The sequence below is a fragment of the Thalassophryne amazonica genome, chromosome 10 (assembly GCF_902500255.1).
Source record: "Thalassophryne amazonica chromosome 10, fThaAma1.1, whole genome shotgun sequence".
NCBI lineage: Eukaryota > Metazoa > Chordata > Actinopteri > Batrachoidiformes > Batrachoididae > Thalassophryne > Thalassophryne amazonica.
The window spans coordinates 46,511,291-46,534,725 of NC_047112.1; the positions used below are offsets into that span (position 1 = coordinate 46,511,291).

General features: G+C 42.7%; 1 protein-coding gene across 1 annotated transcript in view; it reads left to right on the forward strand.

The window, feature by feature from the left end:
* LOC117518101 (ankyrin repeat domain-containing protein 13C-A-like) overlaps nt 1-23,175 on the forward strand; it is a 105,145-nt gene extending 81,970 nt beyond the window's left edge. The window contains exons 8-13 of the mRNA XM_034179164.1: nt 376-404; nt 516-702; nt 9,134-9,213; nt 15,479-15,577; nt 21,721-21,821; nt 21,952-23,175. Coding sequence (XP_034035055.1) covers nt 376-404; nt 516-702; nt 9,134-9,213; nt 15,479-15,577; nt 21,721-21,821; nt 21,952-22,082 — 627 coding nt within the window. The 3' untranslated portion in view covers nt 22,083-23,175. The remainder of the gene's footprint in view (nt 1-375; nt 405-515; nt 703-9,133; nt 9,214-15,478; nt 15,578-21,720; nt 21,822-21,951) is intronic.
* Nucleotides 23,176-23,435: the final 260 nt, after the last annotated feature.

The following is a 23,435-nucleotide window of genomic DNA, read 5'->3' on the forward strand; positions in this document are numbered from 1 at the left end:
GAAGTCAAGTAAAGGTTGTTTGTGGAGCATCTTTTGTACAACAAGGTTGTGTTGCGGTGTGTGTGTGTGTGTTGTGTGTGTGTGTGTGTTGTGTGTGTGGGTGTGTGTGTGTGTGTGTGTGTGTGTGTGTGTGTGTGTGTGTGTGTGTGTGTGTGAGAATTACAAATTTGCTGTTGCAATTTTTAGGTGTGACGAATTGCAAACATGTTTATACACAGTCCCTCCATTTTCTGAGGCTGTTAATACTCAGACAAACTAAACAGAAGGATTATTTTTCATCCAAATCATCATTTTCACAGCCAGTTTTCTTTGAACATGTCAGGAAATGGATACACGATCATTTTTAATTCAATGTCTTGAACTGTCTGCCATCAGTCATTAAGAAATACAAAGAGTACTTCATGGTAAATCTGTTGAGAGTAAGTAGGGCTTAAAACTAAAATGAGAAGCAGACTGGTGACGGCTCCTAACACACCCAAAACAACTGTGGCTGTGATTAGAGAAACTGCACAGAGTTTATCTGTGTGTGGTGTTTTTCAGGAGCGTGTAGGAAACTTTCTGGCAGATTTCTACTCTGTGAATGGCCTGGTGCTGGAGTCCAGGAAGAGACGGGAGCACCTCAGTGAAGAGGACATCTTAAGGAACAAAGCCATCATGGAGAGCCTGAGTAAAGGAGGAAATTTCATAGAGCAGAACTTTGAGGTGAGTTGAATTTGGCTGCTTACTGGTCAGTAGAATCATTTACTTTGATTTGGAGGCAAAGCCCCAGGTCAGTGTTTGTGAGGGATACTGATGGGTTCTGGCCTTGTGATGTGAGTGGACAGGATAGAGTTACATGAACCTTCACCTCATTAACCATCCTATTGTGGTGGATTGGAACTTTGATCTGACATGTTATTAACATTAGGTAGCATTAGTTGGAAGATACGTTGCGTCTTTGACAGACACCTGACTGACTATTCTTGTGCTGAGTCAGCACTCTTCCTTTCAATAATGTCTCCACCTCAGGGTTCGAGCGACGCGGCAAATTTCCACCTGACTCTCAGGTTCAAATTGGCTGTGCTGTCGAGCACAGAATTTCTGAAAAATGAACTGAAATGTTGCTGAAAATGTACCAATTTGATTGTATTTCAAGCTTATAGAGTCATAGTTTTGCCATTTTAAAACAATAATTAAAGTAATAAGAAATATATTTCTCATTTTCTTCGTATCACACTGCAAACAGCAGTGATCAGAGAGTCAGCGCATTCTGTGGCCACAGTGGCGCTGTGAAGGGCCACAACTGAAAACGTCTCTGCTGTGACCTGAAGAAAAAAAAAGCCGCCTGTCTGTTGTGTCATTCGCCTGTGAGCAGGCTTTGTGTGAGCAGTGGTCCACCCCTCTCGTCGGATTTTTATTGCGAATAAACTGTCTAAACGATTTGGAGCTTTGCTGCATCAGATTTTTCCAGAAACTGTGAGAGGCCTCCAGGTGGACACCATTCGGAAAATTCAGATGGCTTTCAGGGACGATTTTATGGGGATTACACAGATTAAGGAGTGCTCCAACCGGTTTAAAGACCGCCCACAGCGTCTGAGAGCGTGGCGCACTCCGAGCGCCCATCGACAGGCTGAAACCCCGCTGAAACAACCAGATCATTTCCAAAGTGAAGACTTTGTTAATCCGGGATGTCGTCTGACTTCCACAGAAATTGCAGAAGACGTGGACATCAGCACTTTTTCGGCACATTGAGACAGACGTGCGGAGAAATTCGCGCGTCGGGACGGAGCTGTATGGCGCAAAGCAACACCATGATGAAGCCTCACAGGACATGTTCTGGCATGTCCAGCTCATTCACAATTTCTTGGATAGTCACACGACTGAAAAGCCACCGAAAGCCGTCTGAAAGCCGTCCTGTGAGACCAACACGGAGGTGCTTTTGTCAGCGCCATGAGCGGCTCCGTGGCACATCCCTCCGCTTCTCTTTCCATGACAAAAGCTCCTGTAACAGTGGAATGTGCCGAAAAAGTGGTGATGTCCACGTCTTCTGCCATTTCTGTGGAAGTCAGACAACGTCCCGGATCAACAAAGCCTTCACTTTGGAAATGATCTGGTTGTTTCAGCGGGGTTTCAGCCTGTCAATAGGTGCTCGGAGTGCGCCGCGCACTCAGACGCTGTGGGCGGTCTTTAAACTGGCTGGAGCACTCCTTAATCTGTGTAATCCCCATAAAATCGTCCCTGAAAGCCATCTGAATTTTCCGAATGGTGTCCACCTGGAGGTCTCTCACAGTTTCTGGAAAAATTTGATGCAGCAAAGCTCCAAATCGTTCAGACATTTTATTCGCAATAAAAATCCGACGAGAGGGGTGGACCACTGCTCACACAAAGCCTGCTCACAGGCGAATGACGCAACCGACAGGCGTGAAAAAACTCACGCATGCGCACGAAGGTTCAAGCTTGGCTGATGCAATCACACGTGATTCAAATCCATATGGTTTTTGCAAAAAATAAAAAGGTCAGATACTTTTCTAACAGACCTTGTGTGTGTGTGTGTGTGTGTGTGTGTGTGTGTGTGTGTGTGTGTGTGTGTGTGTGTGTGTGTGTGTGTGTGTATATATATATATATATATATATATATATATATATATATATACACAGAGAGAGAGAGATATTCAGGTCTTGTTCAAACAGTGTTATATTGTATAAAAAGAAAAAATAATGCAATCCCACTCAAATAGTTGAAAAAAAAAAAACTGTCAGGCTGACAGAAAAACTGCCTGCTTCGCTGCCCTGTGTCATTTTTGAAGAAGAGAATAAATGCTATGTTCATTAAATATTAATGTGTTTTTAACATTTTCAATGTTATTTAATTTATTAACTTAGACTTTGACAGAAACATGCAAAAAATAACTTTGATCTTACATATAATACAACATAAATCTAATTTTTTTGTTTATTATTCTTACGTTCTAGGTGTCTAAAATCACCGAAAATTAGTTAAAGCACGGCTTGCCAAGAATGCTTTAGTGGTATAAAACCATATAGCTTCAGGGGGGCACGGATCCAGGGGCCTGCGGCCCCCAAAGCTGTGAGCCGTGATCACATAATTCACCTGGCTTACTAACTATATTTGAAGCAATCGGCGCATCTAACAAATGCCATTCTGTAGATTGGCGAATTCTTAACATTCTGACATATTTTGTAGAATTGCTAGTATCTTTAATGTTTTTTCCAACAATTTCCAGCTTCCTGCTTTAACAGATACCACAGTCCAGGTTTTCTGTGTGAGGCACACTATGTGACATTGAAGCTCAACAGCTTACAGGTTCTTATTGACTGATTAAAGTTGCACTGTGCTAATTTAGTCACTTTTACTGTGACTCTTAATTCAGTTTCATGAACCTCAGCAGTGACATTCATGTCTGGAAGCTCAGAGTTTGAGGTTGAGAGACATGTCTGAACAGTTCCTGGACTCATGGGGTTGCTGGACAGGAGGCAAGAGGTCCATGTCTCTAGACTCCTGGTGCTTCTGGTCACTGTATGGTTGTGAGACCTGTACACTAACCAGTGACCAAAGATCAGCTTTGTGTCAAATGATTGATTAGAGACTCAGATGAGATGTACTTCTTGATTTGAGAGGAAACAACTACAGAGTGACCTTAAAAAACAAACAAAACCCAGAACACATAAATCTTGTAATAAATCCTATCAAGACATGTTGGGGAAGATGATTGGAACAGTAGTCTTCCCTGACATGTCTTGGTCAACCAAGGAAAAGACATTTTCCCTGGAGACCTATTTCGCCAACAAATAATACCATTTGGAGCATAATTTAGATAGAACATGACTTTTATGCAAAGCGACCAAGATAACTGAAACTTTGGGGAATGATCTTACACAGACTGAAGTTTAAGTCCAGCAAATGTCAAGAAATGTGCTGGACCTTTGTAGGATTTATTACATGTTTTATGGGTTCTGTTTTTTTTTTTTTTTTTGGGGGGGTCCACCCTGTATTTTGACATGAAAGCCTCATTGCTTTTTTTTCCTGAGAGCGCGATCCAGCATACAATCGATTATGTGAGGACCCCCAAGAAAAGGTCTCGGTCAAGGGGATGTCCCTATATTGCCTGCCTGTTCCAGATGACTACTTTCAGAAGATAGGAATGTTGTACTTGTCTGCCTGGGTGCTTGCCAGTGAGGACACAGGGCTGTTTTGTGATGTGGTGGGTGCAGTATCGTACAGCACAGTTATATAGTTGTAGACCTGACTTGATTATCATATGAATTCAATTACATTTAAATGAATTTTATTTATATAGTGCCAAATCACAACATAAGTCACCCCAAGGCACTGTGTTTCCGAAGTACTTGACTTTCATTGTGCAGATTTTGCACATTGCATAAGTCATGTCAAGCTCCTTCTTATGCAGCAAATAATAAAATCCAAAATGCGCCCAAACATTTGCCTTCAGCAAAGACGTTGCTGGCTGAATTAGCTCTTCGTCCGCCATGCTAAGCTACAGCCACTGAACTCTGCAGCTCACGAGTGTTTGAAGCACGCCGGCCCCCCCCCCCACCAGTAGACAGTAAACGGTACACGCAGTGAGAAAGCAAGAAAATGTTTAAAAGAATGCTTTTTAAAAATTGATTCTTGGACATTTTGGATCGATTCAGAATCGTAATAAATAAGAATCGCGATTCGGACGTGAATCGATTTTTTGCAACACCCCTAATGTGTTTGTTGTTTTTGTCAGTGTGATATCAGGTAGCTTTGTGTACTAATGAACTGTATTTCTATATCTCTATTCCATCTCAGGTAGATGTCCAAAGTGCTTTACAGTGATGCCTGTCACACACACACACACACTCACACACTGATGTCAGCGTGCTGCCATGCAAAGCAACAACTGCACGGGAGCAACCTGGGGATTAAAAACCTTACCCCCGCGCACACAGCGATTGCGGGTTTGACAGGGAATCAAACACAGGATCCTCTGGTCACAAGCCGTCTCTCAAACCTCCAATTTAAACTTTCATTTGAGACTGACTGCTTTGAATTTCTTAGTAATAAATACAAGGAGTCAGAACACCGACTGCTTTTTCAGTTACCATCCTGTTTACTTAAACCTGCAGCGTAACTGTCAGTTGAATCCTGAAGGCATCTTGTCCTGTTAGATAACTGGGGTAGGACAAGACTCTCAAATTAAACTGCAGTACTAAATCCTGCACGAGAACAGAAAGTGCGTGCACATCCTGCCAGACTCTATCAGTCAGCTTTGCAAAGTTTATTGAAAAATTCCTGTCTGACTCGTGTTGTTGTGTCTTTGATGTTTGATTTGCTCTGCTGGGGAAACAGAATAAACAGCTGACCCAGTCACTGTTGTTTGTGAGAATCCAGATGCCACTCCTCATCCACTGTGCACGGATATGATTCCCAGCACTGCCACCTAGTGGGGGCTGTCTGCTGAGATTGCCGCCCTCCGCAGTGAAGACAAAGCCCTCCACACTGGGTGTTGTTTTCCAGTCGCTCTTGTTCTTCGTTTGTCTTTGACTAGTCACAGCATTCCCCACTGTCTGGCATTATTTACAGTCATTAGAATCCAATGTTTCAAATGGAAAAAGGCTGTTTTTTTTAGTGACAGTGTTGAAATAGTTTGTCTGTCTGTTTTAATTGAATGACACTTGAGAGACAGAAAACAAGTTGCTGTGACGTGGCCGTTTGCCCTGTTAGTGCTTTGACACTATCGATTACGCAATGAAGGATAAAAAGTGAGGTGCCATGGAGTGAAGTAACAAGGGGGCCGACATGACAACAAACTGTGTCGTCATCACAACAGCACACCGCAACCGTTACACACGGCGTGACAGGGTGCCATTAAAGCCGCAGTCTGCAGTCACAACAGCAAAGTATTTCTCTGAGCATGACAGTGGAGCTGGGATTAGAGGAACTATTCCTGACTGCTGTTTACATCAACAGCAGCACGCAAAGCTGTGAAAAATCCACAGATCCGTGAATTTCGTCATGGGGTGGGAAGGGTGCTGGTTGGTTGTACTCTGCCGATGGTCTGTAATCGTGATCATCGCTGAGTTAGGAAAATGGCTATCGCAAAGTGTTCTTTTTTTACGACATCGTACAAGTTTTATAAATCCATGGAATTCCACAGAGGACAATGACTTGAACAGGTGATAATTATTTCCTTGGTATTGGATCTCTTTTGGAGGATCTTTGGGTACTGCCAGGTGCTTTCTGTCAAATGAGATATTTGAAGAGACTCAGATGAGGCATATCACATACCTTCAGGGAACGTCCGTTACAATTTGGACATGTGGTTCATTTCTTTGTACTTGATTCCTCACACATGTACCTCAGTGTTGAGGACCCTGGGGGTTGGACAAGGCCACGTTTTTACCTGGCTGCTGCCAATAGCTGGTGACTTTGGAGATGTGGAAATGGACTGCTTGTCTGCCTGGATGGTTTTGATCTTTCCCTCTGAAAGATTTGATGATTTCTTGTTGTTCTGCACAAGTTGATGATGATTTTAAGGATGATTCAAAATTGTAGATTCTATTTGTCGCATCAGCCCAGATTCAATACTGGTGAATCAGTGTCTGCAACAACAGGGATGGGTAACTGTGTGACATGAATGGCAAACAGAGTGCAGGTTTTCACTGCACTTCACATCAGCGACTTAATTAAATGAGGACACCACTCTGATTGGAGGGAGGAAGTCATGCTGCTGATTTGATTGATTGGAATGAAAACCTGCACACTCTTGGCCTTTCATAGCTCATGTTACCCATTTCTGCACAACATATACATTGTTTTCAGTATTTATTTGAATTTTATTTGGTTGTCTTTAACACTTGGAGATGGCAGGTTAACCTGAACCAGTATTTAGTTGTGTTTTCTACAGCAGAGCAAATAAGTATGTGATCCCCCCGCTGATTTTGAATGTTTGCACACTGACAAATAATTAAACAGTCTATGACTTTTATGGTAGCTTTATTTTAACAGTGATAGAAAGAATATAAAAAATTTGAGAAAATTACATGAAATGAAGAATAAAAATCAGTTTGCCTTTCATTGAGGGAAATAAGTAGTTGATCCCCTACCAACCATGAGCAATGTTGGCTCCCACAGACCATTGACATACTCCTAATCTCATTGATGTTGTTACCTGCATGAGAGACACCTGTCCCAAATTGTCACCTGTATAAAAAGCCACCTGCCCACAGACTCAGTGACACTCCAACATCTCCACCATGGGCAAGACCAAAGAGCTGTCTAAAGATGTCAGGGACAAAATTGTTGACCTACACAAGGCTGGGATGGGCTACAAAACCATAAGTAAGAAGCTGAATGAGAAGGTGACAACTGATGGTGCAATTATTCGGAAGTGGAAGTAGTACAACATGACTGTCAATCGACCTAGGCTGGGGGCTCCATGCAAGATATCACCTTGTGGGGTCTCAATGATCATGAAAAAGGCTAGAGATGAGCCTAGAACTACATGGGGGGAGCCGGTTAATGATCTCAAGGCAGCTGGGACCACAGTCACCAATAAAACCATTGGTAATACACTGGGATGCAATGGTTTAAAATCCTGCAGTGCGTGTAAGGTCCCTCTGCTCAAGAAGGCTCAGGTCCAGGCCCACCTCAAGTTTGCCAATGAACATATTAATGATTCCGAGAGAGACTGGGAGATGGTGCTGTGGCCAGATCAGACCAAAATCGAGTTCTTTGGCCTCAACTCGACGTGTTTGGAGGAGGAGAAATGCTGAATATGACCCCAAGAACACCATCCCCACCTTCAAGCACGGCGGTGGAAGCATTATGCTTTTGGGGGATGTTTCTCTTCTAAGGGGACAGGGCAACTTCATCGCATTGACAGGAAGATGAACGGGATCATGTATTGCAGAATCTTGGGTGACAACCTCCTTGCCTCCGGCAGGACACTGAAAATTGGTCATGGATGGGTCTTCCAGCATGACAACGACCCAAAACATACAGCCAAGGTAACAAAGGAGTGGCTCCATAAGACGCACATCAAGGTCATGGAATGGCCTAGCCAGTCTCCTGACCTTAAGCCGATATAAAATCTATGGAGCGAGCTGAAGCCACGAATTTCCAAACACCAGCCTCAATACCTCCATGATTTGGAGATTATCTGCAGAGAGGAGTGGACTAAAATTACTCCTGATGTGTATGCCAACCTAGTAAGCAACTACAAGAAAGGTCTGACTGCTGTGCTTGCCAAGAAGGGTTTTGCCACCAAGTATTAAGTCATGTTTTGCTAGGGGGTCAAATACTTATTTCCCTCAATGAAATGCAAATTAATTTTTATTTTTCATTTCGTGTCATTTTCTCTATTTTTCTTTTTTATTGGATATTCTTTCTGTCACTTATAATAAAGCTACCATAAAAAAAACAGACTGTTTAATTATTTGGCAGTGTGCAAACTTTCAAAATCAGCAGGGGATCACATACTTATTTCCTCCACTGTATCTTGATTTTTTTTTTTTTTTTTTTGTAATAAACTCTGGAGTGCTTCTGTCCACACCACAAAAACACAAAGCAGAGGTAAACTGTCATCAGAGCTCTGAGACATACTTACTGCTGTGAACAAGCTGGTGGTGTTCGTAAAGTTACAAAACACAAAACTATACAGTAAAGTTGTTTATCTGCTGTTGACACTCATTTGGTGACATTCTCCTTCACCTTAATGACTGACATACTGTTGTGTTTCCTCGTGTTTGCCTCTGTGCTTGTGGAGTTTAGTGTGAATGTAAATAAGATTATGAGCAGAAAGTGCATACTCGTATGGATTTACACACATGTGCGTTAATGGTAAAGCTGGTCATTTTGTCTGCTTGTATTTGCAGTGATGTTATTTGGCTGTAATCAAGTTGTATTTGTAACAACTGATTCCCTGAGAATGCTCCTCTTTTGATGAACTCTCGCCCTCTAGTGGCTGCTGCGCTTACTTTGTAATAAAGATCCGCTGGCTGAAATGAAGTTGTGCTGTAATTTGTTGTCAGATTTACCAAAGTGACTGAGTGACTCCGCTCTTAGATACTTTGACATGTGACCTGTTTTTTTTTTTTTTTTTTTTTTTTTTTTGTTTGTTTGTTTTTTTCTGCGTTTTCTCTTCAGCCGGTGCGGAGGCCGTCACTGACCCCACCATCACCCAACACTATATCCTGGGAAGAATACATCTCTGCTGACAACGGAAGGTAAGTGTACAAAGAAACAAATGCATAGAGTTTCTTGATCAGCCTAAAAAACAGGACTATTAAAGAGAAATCATGCTACTTTTGCTTCATTTAGACTAATTATGCGTGATGTGGAGGCATGCAAAACTTTGGGAACTCTTGGACTTTTACACATTTTAATTTTATGACCTACAGTGCATCCGGAAAGTATTCACAGCGCTTCACTTATTCCTTGTTTTGCTATGTTACAGCCTTATTTCAAAATGGGGTAAATTAATTTTTTTTTCTCTCCAAATTCTACTCATAAACACCCCATAGTGATAACATGAAAAAAGTTTTTTTTTTTTTTTTTTGCAAATTTATGAAAGTAAAAAACAAAACAAAGAAATCACATGTGCATAAATATTCACACCCTTTGCTCAGTACTTTGTTGATGCACTTTTGGCATCAATTATAACCTTGTCTTCTTGAATATGATGCAACAAGCTTGGTGTACCTGTCTTTGGACAGTTTTTTGTCCATTCCTCTTTGCAGCACCTCTCAAGCTCCATCAGGTTGGATGGGGAGCGTCAGTGCACAGCCATTTTCAGATCTCTCCAGAGATGTTCAATCAGATTCAGGTCTGGGCTCTGGCTGGTCCACTCAAGGACATTCACAGAGTTGTCCTGAAGCCACTCCTTTGATATCTTGGCTGTGTGCTCAGGGTCATTGTCCCGCTGAAAGATGAACCTTCGCCACAGTCTGAGGTCAAGAGCGCTCTGGAGCAGCTTTTCATCAGGATGTCTCTGTACATTGCTGCATTCATCTTTCCCTCAATCCTGACTAGTCTCCCAGTTCCTGCCACTGAAAAACATCCCCACCCACAGCATGATGCTGCCACCACCATGCTTCACTGTAGGGATGGTGCCTGGTTTCCTCCAAACATGACACTTGGCATTCACGCCAAAGAGTTCAAACTTTGTCTCATCAGACCAGAGAATTTTGTTTCTCATGATCTGAGAGGTGCCTTGTGGCAAACTCCAGGTGGGCTGCTATGTGCCTTTTATTAAGTAGTGGCTTCCGTCTGGCCACTCTAACATGCAGGCCTGATTGATGGATTGCTGTGGAGATGGATGTCCTTCTGGAAGGTTCTCCTCTCTCCACAGAAGAATGCTGGAGTTCTGACAGAGTGACCATCGGGTTCTTGGTCTCCTCCCTGACTAAGGCCCTTCTCCCCCGATCTCTCAGTTTAGATGGATGGCCAGCTCTAGGAAGAGTCCTGGAGGATCTGAACGTCTTCCATTTACAGATGATGGAGGCCACTGTGCTCATTGGGACCTTCAAAGCAGCAGAAATATTTCTGTTCCCTTTCCCAGATTTGTGCCTCGAGTCAATTCTGTCTCAGGTCTACAGACAATTCCTTTGACGTAATGCTTGGTTTGTGGTCTGACATGCACTGTCAACTGTGGGACCTTATATGTAGGTGTGTGTCTTTCCAAATGTGTGTCAATCCAATCAACTGAGTTTACTCCAGTTGGACTCAATTAAGCTGCACAAACATCTCAAGGATGATCAGTGGAAACAGGAGGCAAGTGAGCTCAGTTATGAGCTTCATGGCAAAGGCTGTGAATACTTATGTCCATGTGTAGAATTTTGAGGAAAAAAATGAATTTCATCCATTTTGGAATAAGGCTGTAACACAAAATGTGGAAAAAGTGAAGTGCTGTAAATACTTTCTGGGTGCACGGTGTTGCCTTTAAACATACAGTGAAAACAAATCTCTCCAACATGACATAAATTTAAAAAATGTCAAAACCAAAATAATGGAATGCAGAAGTATGGGTACCCTTTATTATAACATCATTAAATTGTCGCTTTTATACCCACTTTTCCTTAGAGGAGTCATGGGATGGTCTTTAAAAGTGAGTGACTGTGCAAGAAGGAGACTAGTGAGGGAAGCCACCAAGAGACTCCATGACAACTCTAAAAGGAGTTACAGGCTCCTGTGGCTGTTATAGGAGAGACTGTGCACAGTGCAACTTTTGTCTGTTGCCTCAGCAGTCGCACAGCTTTGTGGTGGTGCATCACAGAGGAGGACTTTGTTTCAGAAAAATGGATCAAATCTCAAGTTGAGTTTCCGGTGTTCCTTCTGGCAAACTACAGCTGAAATTTCACATCTCTTTTTTGACAAAACTCTTGCTGCTCCACTCCACCATGAAACTGTATAAAAGCCCACATATTGCCAATTGTGTTCATGCCCTGTGTGCTACCAATAAATCATTCTGAAAAAGAAGTTGTAAATTTGACATTGCTGTCCTTAAATCTTTTAAAGGAAGGACCTATTGTTCTTAGTTGTTCCATATTCAGATTGCCTCGTCTTCTCACACTTATTACAGCGGATGTGCAGAATGTTTTTCAGAATTGTGAGTCACAGAAGGTTTTAATGGCTCTCTCCAAGCAGTTTGCTGTGACCATTAAAGAGTCTTGTTTCTTCCAGGATTTTTACACCTCAAATATTACTGTACACTCAAGGTGATGGCAGGGAAAATGTGCAGAAGGTTTCTATGAGCTGGAACTGTTGTCGGCATCGGACGCCTTTCCTTGTGTGATGTAGAACAGTGATTCTCAACCATTTTTGAACCGCGGCACCCTTTTTATATTTACAAAATCCCGCGGCACACCACCAACCAAAATAATATAATTCTATTACCTCTGGTTTTGTGCAGAACCCAATTATCGCAATAGAAAATCAATACAGAAAACAGCATTTCGAAAATCCTCAAGCATTTTGTGCTCTGATCTCAAGTGTTTTTTTTTTTTAGACGTGTCGACACTTTTATTCACAATAATCTGCCACTCTAATATTCACGGAGCGCAGAGGCTGCCTTCAGCGAACCCAGTTGTGAGCGAGAAGGCCCAAGTCTGACCACGGTGACATCAACGGAGGTCAGGCCGCCTTCCCCGCACACCTCCACAGCCAAAGCGGCTTCTCCTTCCCCAGAGGAGCCATGCTCCGTGAGCAGCTGAGATTCACGCTGTAGTCAGCAACCCGTAACCATGGAGACGCACAACGCTATGTGCACAAGTATGTACAAAACCACCATGTACGTATGTAAACTTACGCAAGTCAATTTGACTTTATCGACACTTCAAAAATATGGCTTTAATTATGCAAAATTCTGTAATGGAGAAATTGTAGCTCTTCACCCAGTTTTGTTTTGGTTTGAGACCACGTTCATTTCACTGTGTGGGATCAGCATCGTGGTCCTTGCATCCAGTCATCTCCTGCGGTCGGCTGCTCTCTTGCGGGTGCAGCACCTGTCCACTTCACCTGTCGGGAGCAGCCACTGCGCTGGAGAGGCCCATAGACCCCCTGAGACTGTCACTCGGGAGCGGCTGTAACCAGCTCGCCCGGACCAAGACCCGTAATCTGGGCCTCCCGAACCATCACCCGTGTGTAAATGTTAAATTCGTTTGCTATGACCCGCTAAGGCTAAGAGGCAGTAATTTTTGTCTGTTATTGTTACATAAAAGGCCTGTTCTGGTGTAAATTGTGGTTCTTAATTGTAAGTATTTTAACAAATATTAAATCTTGTGAAACGCTTCCCAGATACTTCCTTTGTTGTATTTCGTTTGGTATACATTTGTTAAGTATTATTTCACCCTGTGGGACAATTTTTATTTAATGATTTTTATTGTTTTTATATTAAATACAATTTTAGTTTAACAATTTTCCACCTTGTTTTTTGTTACGCAGAAAAGTTATAACAGTCAGTAGCTATGGATACAGAGATCACACAAATCCAATATTTTCCCAGTTACATTTATTTAAATTTGATCAATTTATAGAACGCAATATCTTGAGTGATTTATAAACACACAAAATTATTCTTCCAAACAGCATTGAAAAACTATTGGAAAAGCGATACAAATTAAATTTAATTGAAATAAAAAATAACACTGACTCAGAACATCAGTAATGGAAAGATGTATTTCATTTATGAACCCTGGAACACTGTTTCATTTAATTGTGAGAAACCTTAAAATAACTGTATTTCATTGTTATTTTTATTGTTAAATGAGAACTATTTTTGATTCACTTTGAATGTTTAAAACTGGAAAAAAAATGTAACACATTACATATAATAGTTAATCATTTCTAAATGCATTTTGACTCAGTGTGAAACCTGGGCCTGTTTGGATGAACACAAAATGGATAACCTGGCAGGAATGGTAGACAGACACACCTGAAGCTCTTGCTCCAAAGCTCTCAGTCTCTCTCTGTTTTTAGTTTTTATGGCAATCAAGCTTGAGAAGCTCAGCTCACACAGATATGTGGTTGAAAACTGAAGCAATATCACAATAGCTTTGTTGGCCAGAATGGGGAACTCCTTGGCAACAGATATCCAAAATCTGTCCAACGGCAGATCAGCAAAGCTGAGCTTTAAACCACGATCTTGTTTCAGTGTAATGAGTTCTTCTTGCTCCTGTAAAGTCATGTCCTTTCCCGGGAGGGATGCAGAGCTGTACGGGTCCCTAACCCAGTCCAGACATTCTGTGGAGTCTGCCGAGAAATAAAATGACAGCTTCTCCTCAAGGGTTTTTAAATGTGTGCCAATCACCTTGCGCATTGCCGCAGTGTTGCCATGATGACATTTTTCTGTGAGGGGGAACATCTCAAGGTTGCCACAGTTCACATGCTGTTTCCAGAGCTGCACTTTTACACAAAATCCATTCATTTTATCTGTGCTGGTGAGCAAGTTTTCATTGCGGCCCTGCATACGAGTGTTCAGCTCATTCAGCTGATGAAATATATCAGCAAGGTATGCTACCTTTGCCCACCACTCATCACTTTCAATCAGCTTTGAGAAATCGGACCTCTCGTGTGTCAGAAAAACCTTGAGCTCCTCTCGCAGCTCATACACGCGGGCCAGCACTTTGCTGCGCGACAGCCAGCGGACCTCCGTGTGGAGCAATAACACTTTGTGTTCCGCTCCCATCTCCTCACACAAAGACGCGAATAGGCGACATTTCAGTGGCCGCGTCTTCACAAAGTTTACTAAGCGCACCACATCGTCCAACACAGTGCCAAGATCTACTGGCAAGGTCTTTGCAACCAGAGCCTCGCGGTGCAAAAAACAGTGTGTTACAATAACATTTGGGTTTATTTCTTTGACTCTACTCACGAAGCCTTTGCTGCGCCCGACCATGGCTGCGGCTCCGTCAGTACACACACCTGTGCAGTTTTCCCAGGCCAGTCCGCCTTTGTCAAGATATTCGGAAGTGACCCGGAATATTTCCTCTCCTGTTGACTTTTCTGGCAGTGCCTTGCAAAATAAAAAGTTTTCTCTGATGGCTTCTCCATCAACAAAACGCACGTTGGCCAACAGCTGACAATTTCCACTAACATCCGTCGTCTCATCAAGTTGCAAGGCAAATTTCCTACTGATGTGCATTTTTTCAAAAACAACAGTTTCAATGTCCTCTGATATGTCATCAATCCGTCTGGCAATTGTGCTATCCGAGAGAGGCACTTTATTAATCTCTCTGGCCGCGTCAGGTCCAAGCATCTCCGTTACAATGGCTTTACAAGCTGGTAGTATCAATGTTTCTGTCACAGTGTGGGACTTTTTTGACTTAGCAACAAGTTCAGCGACAATATAGCTAGCCTTGAGGGCTCTCTCGTTTACCTTTGTGTTGTTTCTCAAAAAAGTTGCTTGTTTCTCATTGTTTGTACGTAAGCGTACAAAATATTCCATGGGCTTGTTTTGAACAAAAGGGTGTTTCGTTTGGAGATGTCGTTTAAGCTTGCTTGGCACCATGGCAGCATTGGCCAGCCTCTCTCCACACACCAAGCATAGCGGAGCCGGTGCCGCAGCATCCCCCGTGAAAGTAAATCCAAATGAAAGGTAGCTTTCGCTATATTGCCTCGATTTCACCGTCTTGTCTTTTTTCTTTGGTGGTCCACCGTCTCCATCTGCGTCTGAATTTTGTCCAGGATCCCGATTGGCATTTGTATTTTCTCTTTTCAAAAATTTCTCCATCACTGTCACTTGCTCGTATTACTGTACTGTCACGGAGCACTAACTCGACTGTCTATTATACTATAGTACAGCGCTTTGCTGCCATCTACTGGAATAAAAGCATTACATCATTTGCCACACTATTACAGCAAAATGGTGATATTTGATAATTGCCCACGGCACCCCTGATGATCGATCACGGCACCCTAGGGTGCCGCGGCACCCCGGTTGAGAATCACTGATGTAGAATACTCCTACAGGATGATGTTCTTGTCTTCTCTCAGAGCACCTCATCTCGGCAGAGAGCTGGTCTGCAAAGAGAGCAAGAAAAACTTCAAAGCCACAATAGCCATGAGTCAGGACTTCCCTCTCGGCATTGAATCGTGAGTGATTTCATCATCTTGTATGCACAAATTCTAATTGTCAAATCATGTTAACAGGTTATGATGTGCCCAAAATCCTAATATTAGAGGAACAGATTCTGATGTGGGAACACATCAAATTTTGTGGGAACAAATTATTTTGTGTGTAAGAAATTGGAGACTGTAAGGTGGTGGCAGGGGAGAGTGTAGTTAGACAGCATAGGATGGTAGTTTGTAGGATGACTTTAGAGGTGAAGAAAAGGAAGAGAGAGAGCTCAACAAATGATCAGATGGTGGAAGCTGAAGGAGGAAGACTCTTCTGTGAAATTCAGTGAGCAGGTGAGACAGGCACTGGATGGAGGGGAAGCAGTTTTGGACAACTGGAAAAGTACTGCAGATGTGGTGAGGAAGACAGCTAGGAAGGTACTGAGTGTGACATCTGGACAGTGGAAAGAAGAGAAGGAGACTTGGTGGTGGAATGAAGATGTTCAGGAAAGCATAAGGAGAAAGAGGTTGGCCAAAAAGAATTGGGATAGTCTGAGAGATGACGAAAGTAGACAGGAGTTCAAGGAGATGTAGCATAAGGCAAAAAGAGAAGTGGTAAAAGCTAAGGAAAAGACATATAGTGAGCTGTACAACAAGTTGGACAGTAAGGAAGGAATAAAAGGACTTGTACCGACTGGCCAGACAAAGGGACAGAGCTGGAAAGGATGTGCAGCAGGTCAGGGTGGTAAAAGATGCAGATGGTAATGTGCTGACAAGCGAGAAGAGGGTGCTGAGAAGGTGAAGAGAATATTTTGAGGAGTTGATGAAGGAAGAAAATGAGAGCGAGAAAAGGGTGGATGATGTGGAGTGTAAATTAGGAAGTGTAAGAGATTAGTAAGGATGAAATGAGGGCAGCTATGAAGAGGATGAATGGAAATGCAGTTAGTCCAGATGACATTCTCGTGGAGGCATGGAAATGTTTAGGAGAGATGGCAGTGGAGTTTCAACACAGATTGTTTCATAAAATCTTGGAAAGTGAGAGGATGCCTGAGGAGTGGAGACAAAGTGTGCTGGTTCCTGTTTTTAAGAAGGGTGATGTGCAATGCTGCAACAACTACAGAGGCATTAAGCTGATCAGCCACAGCATGAAGTTATGGGAAAGAGTAGTAGGAGCTAAGCTTAGAAAGGTAGGTGACATCTGTGAGCAAGAGTACTACAATGCAGTGTTTGGTCTGAGAATGCTGATGGAGAAGTATAGAAAAGGCCAGAAGGAGTTACATTGTATGTTTGTGGATTTAAAGAAAGCTTATGACAGGGTGCTAAGAACTCAGCCACAAGGGGTGTGCAGCCAGTACATTCTGAGTGCCGGTCCCAAGCCCAAATAAATGAGGAGGGTTGCGTCAGGAAGGGGATCTGGCGTAAAACAAGCCAACCCAACTATACAGACTAAGAATCAAATTTCCATACCGGATCGGTCGCAGCCCGGGTAAACAATGTCCGCCACCGGTGCTGTTGCCCAACAGTGTGCCCGTGGAAATTGGGCTACCGCTGGGCAAAGACGACGAAGAAGAGGAGGAGAACATTTCCACAAATAGCGGGAGAAGAAGAAAAGTAGAAGGGTGGAAATGAGAGTGGGGACTTTGAATGTTGGTAGTATGACTGGTAAAGGGAGAGAGCTGGCTGATATGATGGAGAGGAGAAAGGTAAACATATTGTGTGCGCAAGAGACCAAGTGGAAGAGAAGTAAGAGCAGGAGCATTGGCGGTGGGTACAAGTTGTTGTACCATGGTGAGGACAGGAAGAGAAATGGTGTTGGGGTCATTTTAAAGGAAGAGTATGTTAAAAGTGTGTTGGAGGTTAAACGAGTGTCTGACAGGGTGATGAGTGTGAAGTTGGAAATTGAAGGGGTGATGATGAATATCATCAGTGCATATGCCCCACAGGTAGGTTGTGAGATGAAGGAGAAAGAAGCTTTCTGGAGTGTGTTAGATGAGGTGGTGAAGAGTGTGCCCAAGCATGAAAGAGTGGTGATAGGAGCGGACTTCAATGGGTATGTTGGTGAAGGGAACAGAGGTGATGACGAAGTAATGGGTAGATATGGTATCAAGGATAGCAATGGGGAAGGACAGATGGTAGTTGATTTTGCAAAAAGGATGGAAATGGCTGTGGTGAATACCTACTTTAAGAAAAGGGAGGAGCACAGGGTAACATATACAGTAAGAGTGGAGGAAGGTGCACACAGGTGGACTACATTCTTTATAGGAGATGCAAGCTAAAAGAAATCAGAGATTGTAAGGTGGTGGCAGGAGAGAGTATTGTTAGACAGCATAGGGTGGTTGTTTGTAGGATGACTTTAGAGGTAAAGAAGAAGAAGAGAGTGAGAGTCTGACAAAGGATCAGATGGTGGAAGCTGAAAGAGGAAGACTGTTGTGTGAAATTTAGCGAGCAGGTGAGAGAAGCACTGGTTGAAAGGGAAGCAATTTTGGACAACTGGAAAAGTACTGCAGATGTGGTGAGGGACACAGTTAGGACAGTACTGGGTATGACATCTGGACAGTGGAAGGAAGACAAGGAGACTTGGTGGTGGAATGAAGAGGTCCAGGAAAGCATAAGGAGGTTTTGGGATAGTCGGAGAGATGAAGAAAGTAGACAGGAGTACAAGGAGATGCGGTGTAAGGCGAAAAGAGAAGGGGCAAAAGCGAAGGAAAATGCATATTGCGAGCTGTACAAGAAGTTGAATAGTAAGGAAGGAGAAAAGGACTTGTGCAGATTGGCCACACAAAGGGACAGAGCTGGAAAGGATGTGCAGCAGGTTAGGGTGGTAAAAGATGCACATGGTAATGTGCTGACAAGTGAGGAGCATGTGCTGAGAAGGTGGAGGGAATATTTTGAAGAGCTGATGAATAAAGAAAAGGAGCGAGAGAAAAGGCTGGATGATGTGAGAGTAAATCAGGAAGTACAAGAGATTAGTAAGGAAGAAGTGAGGGCTGCTATGAAAAGGATGAAGAGTGGAAAGGCAGTTGGTCCAGATGACATTCCAGTGGAGGCATGGAAATGTCTAGGAGAGATGGCAGTAGAGTTTCTAACCAGATTGTTTAATAAAATCTTGGAAAGTGAGAGGATGCCTGAGGAGTGGAGACAAAGTGTGCTGGTTCTTATTTTCAAGAACAAGGGTGATGTGCAGAGCTGCAGTAACTACAGAGGCATCAAGTTGATCAGCCATAGCATGAAGTTATTGGAAAGAGTAGTAGAAGCTAGGCTTAGAAAACAGGTGAAGATCTGTGACCAGCAATATGGTTTCATGCTGAGAAAGAGCACTACAGATGCAATGTTTGCTCTGAGAATACTGTTGGAGAAGTACAGAGAAGGCCAGAAAGTTACATTGTGTGTTTGTGGTCTTAGAAAAAGCTTATGATAGGGGGCCAAGAGAAGAGCTGTGGTATTGTATGAGGAAGCCTGGAGTGGCAGAGAAGTATATTAGGGTAGTGCAGGACATGTACAAGAATAGTGTGACAGCGGTGAGATGCACAGCCAGAATGACAGACTCATTCAAGGTGGAGGTGGGATTACACCAAGGATCAGCTCTGAGTCCTTTCTTGTTTGCAGTGGTGATGGACAGGTTGACAGATGAGATCAGACAGGAGTCCCCATGGACTATGATGTTTGCAGATGACATTGTGATCTGTAGTGAGCGTAGAGAGCAAGTTGAGTCTAGTCTGGAGAGGTGGAGATATGCTTTGGAGAGAAGGGGAATGAAAGTCAGTAGAAACAAGACTGAGTGCATGTGTGTGAATGGGAGAGAGCCCAGTGGAATAGTGCAGTTACAAGGAGTAGAAGTGGTGAAAGTAGATCAGTTTAAATATTTGGGGTCAACTGTTCAAAGTAATGGAGAGTGTGGTAGAGAGGTGAAGAAGAGAGTGCAGGCAGGGTGGAGAAAGGTGGCAGGAGTGATTTGTGACCAAAGAGTATCAGCAAGAGTGAAGGGGAAAGTTTACAAGACAGTAGTGAGACCAGTTATGTTGTACGGTTTAGAGACGGTGGCACTAACAAAAAGACAGGAGGCAGAGCTGGAGGTGGCAGAGCTGAAGATGTTGCGATTGTCTTTGGGAGTGACGAGAATGGACAAGATTAGGAATGAACATATCAGAGGGACAGCTCAGGTGGGACGGTTTGGAGACAAAGTCAGAGAGGCGAGATTGAGATGGTTTGGACATGTGCAGAGTAGGGACCCAGGGTATATAGGGAGAAGGATGCTGAGGATGGAGTCACCAGGCAGGAGGAGAAGAGGGAGGCCAAAGAGGAGGTTTATGGATGTGCTGAGGGAGGACATGCAGGTGGTTGGTGTGACAGAGGAAGACACAGAGGACAGGGTGAGCTGGAAACGATTGATCTGCTGTGGCGACCCCTAACGGGAACAGCTGAAAGGCAAAGAAGAAGATGACAGGGTGCTAAGAAAAGAGATGTGGAGTCTGGAGTGGCAGAGAAGTATGTGCGGGTAGTGCAGGACATGTACAAGGATTGTGTGACGGTGGTGAGATGCGCAGTCGGAATGACAGACCCATTCAAGGTGGAGGTGGGATTACACCAAGGATCAGCTCTGAGTCCTTTCTTGTTTGCAGTGGTGATGGACAGGTTGACGGATGAGATCAGACAGGAGTCCCCATGGACTATGATGTTTGCAGATGACATTGTGATCTGTAGTGAGAGTAGAGAGCAAGTTGAGTCTAGTCTGGAGAGGTGGAGATATGCTTTGGAGAGAAGGGGAATGAAAGTTAGTAGAAGCAAGACTGAGTACATGTGTGTGAATGAGAGGGAGCCCCGTGGAATAGTGCAGTTACAAGGAGGAGAAGTGGCGAAAGTAGATGAGTTTAAATATTTGGGGTCAACTATCCAAAGTAATGGAGAGTGTGGTAGAGAGGTGAAGAAGAGAGTGCAGGCAGGGTGGAGTGGGTAGAGAAAGGTGACAGGAGTGATTTTTGACCGAAGAATATCAGCAAGAGTGAAGGGGAAAGTTTACAAGACAGTAGTGAGACCAGCTATGTTGTACAGCTTAGAGACAGAGGCATTAACAAAAAGACAGGAGGCAGAGCTGAAGATGTTGCGATTCTCTGTGGGAGTGACGAGGATGGACGGGATTAGGAATGAACATATCAGAGGGACAGCTCAGGTGGGACGGTTTGGAGACAAAGTCAGAGAGGCGAGATTGAGATGGTTTGGACATGTGCAGAGTAGGGACCCAGGGTATAGAGAGAGAAGGATGCTGAGGATAGAGCCACCAGGTAGGAGGCGAAGAGGGACACCAAAAAGAGGTTAATGGATGTGCTGAGGGACGACATGCGGGTGTTTGGTGTGACAGAGAAAGATACAGAGGACAGGGTGAGATGGAAATGACTGATCTGCTGTGGCGACACCTAACGGGAACAACCAAAAGAAGAAAAGATTATTTTGTGTGCACACAATAATTGTCTTGGAACAACTTGTGTGCAGAACTTATGTGGGAACACGCTATCTTCTATCTTGTGTACAGAAATTATACGTGTCCTCTCATTGGATTGACAACCACTCAAGCATCCGTCTAGCCCCCCCTTCTAATGCCGTCTCTAAATGAAATAAAATTTTTTATTGAAGTTTATTAAACACACATCCTAAAATGAATTAATTTCACATCATAAAAAAGCATTTCTCGATGCGTCCGCGTCTTGCCTGTGAAGACGTCATCAGTGTGCACTGGTAGTAGTCACGACAGTGATGTTGATTTGAGAGTTTGCAGTACGAGAGTTGTGCACAAAGTGAAAAAGATCTGGCACTGTCTGGCATTAATTGGGTGTTATTTATGATTTATTTTTTATTTGTGATGAACATTTTATTGAAATATATGGAGGTATGGGCATTCTGACAATTGTAATATTGGTCACATTCGTGCATCCGCCCACCTCCTCTCCAGGCAGACTTTTGCGTGGAGAGCCCTGGGTCTGCCAACAGGCGAATTAATATTGTTGCAATATTAATGAGCGAAGTGCAGCATGATTAATGTAACTCTTCCTAATGTAGCAATCATCTAAATGAACAATATTAAACAAATAATTTTTCCTGCCACTGCACAGTGTAATATCAGGTGTGAAGGAGTCTTGTACTTGACTAATTTCAGACAACTGTCTGTTGACTTTGCTCTCTGTCAGGTTACTGAATGTTCTGGAGGTAATTGCACCCTTCAAGCACTTTAATAAACTCAGGGAGTTTGTTCAGATGAAGCTTCCCCCAGGCTTTCCTGTCAAACTCGGTAATTACACGTCACTCACAGACACAACTTTATTGTAAAGCAGCACCACTGAACGACAGATTGAAGCCTGTAAAAATCTGTGACTGAAAATTCATTTAAAAGTTCTGTGTGTGTAATCGTTTCCCTACAGACATCCCAGTCTTTCCTACGATCACAGCCACGGTGACATTTCAAGAGTTTCGCTATGATGAGTTCGATGAGTCCATTTTTACTATTCCTAATGACTACAAAGAAGACCCGACTCGCTTCCCTGACCTTTAACCTCTCCAGATGGGCATTCAACCGCAAGCAAACGTGAAATAAGGCAGTTATCTTAGAAAATGTTTTTAAATGCGAAGAAAAAAAATAAATATGTTGCTGCCAGCATCGATCCCAAATGTTGCCATCAGAGCTGCAGGGGGCGCTGTGGCTGAGAAGTTTTAAGTACTGCAAGTTCTGGATTTATTCACATTTGGTTTGATCCACAGTCTAAACATCTGCTCGCTGAAAGGGCAATGAAGAAAAAATGCGAGCAGATTGTTTTTGTGTGTGGGATGTATGTGTCAGTTCAGTTGACACCATGTGTATATATGTAATGTTTATATAAAGGGATTGTGTTTAACTGACCGTAGTAAAGCACTGAAGTTACTCTGTGGGATGCTGGGAGAAATTCTGTGAGAATGTGTCATACATCAGTAATTTCTAAGCTCTTATTTTAGCTTTTAAGTCAGATGTAACATAGACACCTATGCAACATAGTGCTTCAACAGTGCTGCAGTATTTGCATTCAAAATGTTCCTTTTTGTGTAAAGATTCAGTTTTCTGATGCACTTTGTGCAGGCAAGTGTTTATCTTTATTATAGTTAAACATGTTTCTATTATTTTGTCATTTACATATGTGGAAGACACATGGTGTACTTTGATGTACACAAACAATAACAAAAGCAGAGAGCGTATGAGCTCTGACAACATCAGTGGCCCACAAACCACAGCTTAACCAGCAGATCTATTACAGGACTGTTGCCTTGGTACGTTACAGTGAATATTTCTGTTTTTAGCATGTTATCTAACAAGACATGTTAGACATGCGTAAAAATATAAATTTTTCATCCAGTTCACGGTTAATGTTTTCTTTGTCATTAAGCAGGGTTTTTTTTATTATTAAAAATACACTATTATTTAAAAGTCAACACTCAAACATTTGGCAAAAAAAGGATTAACCTAAGATATTGTAGATTTACACTTTGGCGCTGCACTTTATGAAAATATGTGTTTGTGCAACAGATTTTCTTTGCTGTGTCCTAACCTCACTAAAAATTTGGACACTGTTTTGATTCACGACAATTTCTCTTATTTGAATTGTCATTTATTCAGGATAATATAGTTAGAAATGCTTTAGAGGGGTTTTCTTCAAATTGTTTTGAGAAACAACAATTTACGTCTATGCCTTTTGTTTTTACTTCACTTTTCTGAGCAACTTTATGAGGCAATCATTTTATATATATATATATATATATATATATACATATATATATATATATATATTTGTGTGTGTGTATGTATAAAATGCATGCACACACACACATACACAGTACTGTGCAAAAACCTTAGGCATTCCAGAGTAATTTTTTTTAT